General features: G+C 37.6%; 1 protein-coding gene across 1 annotated transcript; it reads left to right on the forward strand.

Moving 5' to 3' along the window:
• The first annotated feature begins 497 nt into the window (after positions 1–497).
• On the forward strand, positions 498–1,343 carry LOC147512275 (uncharacterized). The gene has a single exon (XM_086598692.1). The coding sequence runs from the start codon at positions 498–500 to the stop codon at positions 1,341–1,343; it is 846 nt and encodes a 281-aa protein (XP_086454818.1).
• The last annotated feature ends 4,549 nt before the right edge of the window (positions 1,344–5,892 follow it).

Genomic DNA, 5,892 nt, shown 5'->3' on the forward strand with positions numbered 1-5,892 from the left:
GTGGTCTTGGGAACAAAGTATTAAGTATAACCATTTTTGGACTATGAAAGTACCAAAGGACTGCTCTTGGGTTTGGCGAGGGATTTTGAAACATCGGGAACTCTCATGGAAGTTTGTGAGGTATAGCATTGTAACTGGAAATGAAACGAGCTTTTGGCATGATCCCTGGTGCTCGGGACCTCTTTTCTTAAATTCTCAAGCCAGAAGTCTGCTAGCCCAATCTGTACCTCAGGAAGCAAAAGTGGCTGAAGTGATAACGAATAGGTGTTGGTCGAGAACCATTTCTGAATTACCAGAATCTGAAGTGAAGAAGTGGATCCCGGATACTGAGATAAATTCTTATCTTGCAGAAGATAGAGTTATTTGGACTCCGACGAGTTCAACAGAATTCACTATTAATTTCTTCGGCCTATGCTGCTATTAGAAATGTGTGTAGTAAGGTAAAGTGGTTCAAACTTGTGTGGGGAAAGCTCTCCATACCCAAGCACTCCTTTACTATGTGGCAGTTATTCTCTGGAGCACTGCCTACACAAAACCGGCTTATGGCAAAAAAGGTGATCAGCCAATCTCGATGTTGTCTTTGTGATTCCTTTGAGGAAAGTTCGGCACATCTGTTTTTTGACTGCTCCTATTCGAAGATAGTGTGGCAAGGTGTAAAAAAAGCTATGGGATTATCAGAACAGGTTTGTGCATCCCATGTTGAATGGTATAGGCTTATGCGCATGTGCAGACCAAATACTATGGCGTCTGAAGTAATGAGGGCTCTTATATGTGCGGTTGTTCAAGCCATCTGGAGTGAACGAAACTGGAGGATTAAAAAGAAGCGATTCACACCTGCTGATGTGGTAAGTCTCCGAGCCCTCAATAGAATGAAACTCTATCTGGGTAAGATGCTAGAATCAGTACAGGAGGATGTGGGGTTGCGACTGCTGCTGGAAAAGTTGGGAATAGGAGCAAGGTTCAAGCAAAGGGTGGAACAATGGGTTCGGTGGCAGGCAGCACCACCTGACACCTTTACACTAAATGCGGATGGATCTATGAAAGATGAGAGCACTGGTTTCAGTGGTGTTTTGAGATATAGTAACAGTGAGGTGATTCTCGCGTATAGTGGATCTTCTCCTAGAAGATCGGTACTGCACCAGGAGCTGCTAGGGGTAAGAAAAGGATTGGAAGGTGGCATAGCAGTGTGCATACGAAAACTACAAGTTCAATCAGATTCTATGAGAGTGGTCCGGATTATGAATAACAGTGAAGATCCACCGTGGCACTGCCGGAACTTAGTCTCCCAGATTAAAAGTTTGGCTACGCAGTTTGAAGAGATTGAGTTTAAGCATGTGTACTGAGAAGGTAACCAAGTGGCAGATTACCTTTCAAAAGTCAGTAGCTCCTTATGTAATGAGTATATGTTCTATATATATATCCCCCCCTATGGATAAAAAACTCGATGAGTTGATTAAAGGGGATAAGGATGGAAAAATGTATTTGCGTCTTTTGGCTTAATAAAGGTTGGGGTATCCTTAACCCCTAGTTACTTCAAAAAAAAAAAAAAAAAAAAGATTTCTTTAGCACAATCCCCAAGCTTCGACGCCTAAGAGAACAAAAATAATGTGTTACTATTAAAAATAATAATAACAATAAAAAAAAAACACACACACACACACATGCACACACACAAAAAATTACCTCTGCAAGCTTTGAATTCAACATATTAACGGTTTTTACAAAATCTACACTTCGTTGATAATCCAAACACAATAACTCTGGATCTGAAATATGAGACAAAATGATTTAAAATAATAATATATAATAATAAGTAAATACTATAAAAATAACTATTCAACATCTAACCTTCAATTGCCAAGGCTTGCACGTCTGGAGTGATGAGCACAGGCGTTACAGAACTGTCACTCATCCCTGGCTGCAATGAAGAAGGTACAGTTGAGCCAACAATGATGTTGTTACTAACCACAGTTGACACTTCTGTTGACACACCTGCATCAGTGTCAATAGCACAAGTCGGCAATCCAGCATTAGTGCCAACAATAGTAGACACTTCAGAATTTGTACCAACAATCGTTGACACTTATGTGGACACACCTGCATCGGTGTCAACAGCAGAAGTCGGCAATCCAGCATTAGTGCAAACAATAGTTGATACTAAACTCGACACACCAGCAATGGTGCCATCGGCAGAAGTTGCTACACCAGCAATGGTACCATCGGCAGAAGTTGTTACACTAGCATTGGTGCCAACAACAGGTGTTGGAACTCCAAAACTAATTCCACCAAAAGGAGTTGGCACTCCAAAATTGATCCTGACAACAGAAGTTGAACCTATTTTATCTCCACCATCCTTAACTTTTTCCATCTACATTACCAAAATAACCATTAAACAATCAATAACGAATATAAATATAAATCACAGAAACAAGGTCAACACTAACATCAAGTTCAGATATACTGTTTGTCATCGCTTCCCTACCGATATCATCATCATCATCAATATCATGCACATCAGTAGTTTTTTGTGTCGGAAGACAAAAAGCCTGTCATAATGAAACATCATTCCAAAACATATTATAGATATTACATATATGATATTTAAAAGAAATATTATATACATACCATTTCTCGACTCTCAATCCCTTCCTCAATTTTACTTGAGTTATCCCCAGTTTTATTTTTCTTCTTTTTTGGACGTATGCTTCTTTTCTTCTTTCTAATATTTTCTTGTCCACTATCCTCAGAGTCATCTCCTTCTACTTCTTCGTCATCTTCATTGCTATCATCTACAATAACATTCTTTTTCTTCTTTGAGCCACAGTAAGGTGCTAATTCCCTAAGCTCATTAAGCAGTCTAGTTTCTATATCATGATAATAATCTACAATATCGTCTGGAAACGACAGATCATAGACATCTGCATTATGACTAAACAAACTAACAAATTTCTTTTTTATCATATCACTGCTAAACAATGATATATTAGGAAACTTCAGAATATCCTCAAAATAAAAAATAAAAAAAAAAAAAAAAAAAAAAAAAAACCCATACTGTTCATAACATGGCAACCGACTTTTTGTGATAAGCATGAAGAAAAAAAAAAAAGGTGTGAACGTGAATAAAAACATACCTCACTGCACAAGTAAAATGAGAATGAAAAAGAAAATTGGAACTTTTATTTCTTCTCTTCTCAAACCTAACTATTTCTATTTTTTAAGTCTGATAATTATTCTGCTACCACAAGTTCTCCTTTTATAGATATTCTAACTCCAGAGCCGTATACCAATAGGACTAGATTTTCAACACTGACCCAACAATCACTTTCCTAATTCGCTTAAGCTTCGCCCTTCTATTAGTTAATCTTCAACAGACCTTGTTATATATGTTACCTTTTTTAGATTTTTTCATTCAATCCGCTACTAATTTGAACCAAGTTCCCAATCTATTCTAATGTGTCCAACCCTATCAATTAACAACCCAACAATTATATAACAACTGCTGACCTATTAATTTTCTTGATTTGCGGATCAAAATTAAAAGTTTGAATTTGGTCGCTCGTAACATGCCGATCAACTTGCCCGATCAATATTTTGGAAAAGAAAGTTGCGGATTTATATGATTGCCGACCCAAAATGTTTGACATGCTGCTCGATCTCTTTGAGCAGTTGCTTCGATAACTTTTGACGATCCCGTTGAACCACCGATGCCTATTCTTTGAACTGCCGATGTCACTCGATACTTTGAATTGCCGCTGGGATCGAATTGCCGCGGGTTTCATAACAATCTATTTTTTTCGAATTGTCGCTGGTACTGCCGATCACTTTGAGTTGCCTATCCTTTCAAATTGACTAGCCGCTGCCAAATTTTTACTGTGAGCAACCTATTAGTACCCTGTCAGCAGCTGTTCTTGAAAATTCATTGCCTTCAGTGAAGCTTTTGATTGAGGCTGGTGCAAACCTTAACGTTGGTACATGTGGCGTAGTGCCTATGGTTGTTGCAACAACTCAAGTCGAATCTGAAATGATCAAGTGCTTGTTGAAAGAAGGAGCTGATCCAAATGTCTCAATCATGAAGGGTTGACACCACTAGAGATTGCAGTTATTAATGAAAACCACCAAGATGTCCAGATTCTTTATCCTGTTACATCACCTATTCCTACATACTCAGACTGGAGCATTGGTGGAATATCAAGGCATTAGAGTCAGAAGAAGTAACGAAAAAGAGAAAGGTCAAAGCTAAGGAAAAATTTAATGAGGCAAAATCTCAGGGAGAAACTGCTTTCTGGAAGAAGGAATATCTCTTGGCAACAAAATGGTCCTATATGGCCACAAATCTGGACCCCAGTGATGCAAATGTACTCCAATAGGAGCCTTTGTTATGCCCTTCTAAAAGGAGAAGTTGCTTTAGCAGATGCCAACGCTTGCATTAATATGAAGCCTGAATGGCCCAGGGGATATTACAGGGCTGGTGCAGCGTGAAATGTACTTAAAGATTTTGACCAAACAGTTGCTGCATTCTCCAAGGCTTTGGAGATAGATCGTGGAAACAGAGATCTTCATAACCGACATAAACTATATAGCCGGGTCCTTTTTGCCGTTCCTACTTTCGAATTAGACCAAAATATTGGTTTACCAATCCTTGTTATCTGTTTTTTAGTTACCCGGTCCATTATATCTAAAAGCCTAGATTAAGCCCATTATACTGACCCCTAAAAATCAACCTATATATTTAAGTTTGATCTCCATAACAACCTTCAAAAAGCCCGTGGGCTATAAGTCTATAGCCTTTCATATTTAACCATTCTAACTAGTTAACACAATTATATTTACCAAACTGCCATTACATATTTTCACCATTATACAATCAATTCAACAATATCAAATTCCAAATTTATACGAACTCTATATAATTTATATCAAGAAAAAAAAATTCTATTTGCCTTCAACTCCCATCATTTTTATTTTTACCGATTTACTAACCTACGAGTACCATAAATATTATTACTTCTTTGCCACACAGGCTTTGCCCATGTAACAAAGAGAGGGCGATGTTCCGGCCCCTACAAATGTGGCCCAATAAAAGCCCAATTCAATATAAAGCATACGCTCAGAGTCCATGCTACAGAAAAGCCCACCCTCAGAGCCCATCTATAAAAAAGCTCACGCTCAGAGCCCATGCTCAGAGCTTATCTACAAAAAAGCCCACGCTCAGAGCTTATCTACAAAAAGCCCACTGTCATACCCCGAATTTAGACAGAATTCAGAAAAACAATATTTGTTCCCGACTCTTCGATTTTCGAGGTGTAATACATACACTCTTAACTTCCAAAAACCCATAAACAGTTTAAATATGCGGATAATTAAAACCAATAAAAATTTTAACTTAAACAAAAGTCATCTTCATTACAAAAATTCACAAATAAGATTAGGTTACAAATCTCTTTTCAATAACTCTTTATTTAAAATTACAAATGAAAATACAAATAACATTGTCTCAATTGAAAATCTATATCACCTCAAGGGAAAACAAAACCTATCTTGAAATGCGACGCTAACACAAACCATAAGCAGCAACCAACCTTCTTCAACACTAAACCTGTCAAGACTTATCAAATTAATTAACAGCTCGATGAATCCCTCCTAGTCCGAATCATCACGCTCCAACGCTCTAGCCAACGAGCTTTTTATCTCCGCCTCTATTTTTATTTTATTTTTATCTCCAAACCCTATTCTCTAGAAAAATATGTATATATATCTGGGTTTGAAACCTAAGCCCAACACAGACTCGGGCCCAGAAATCAGGCCCACATATCCCAAATCCAATCCAGCAAATTTTAAATAAATAATTAAATTAATTAATTAATAAATAAATACGTATTTAAATACGGGCGT

Source organism: Coptis chinensis, chromosome 3, assembly GCF_015680905.1.
Source record: "Coptis chinensis isolate HL-2020 chromosome 3, ASM1568090v1, whole genome shotgun sequence".
Taxonomy (NCBI): Eukaryota; Viridiplantae; Streptophyta; class Magnoliopsida; order Ranunculales; family Ranunculaceae; genus Coptis; species Coptis chinensis.

Excerpts from the sequence above, each read along its gene's own strand:
- LOC147512275 (XM_086598692.1), top strand. The coding sequence starts at position 498 with ATGTGGCAGTTATTCTCTGGAGCACTGCCTACACAAAACCGGCTTATG.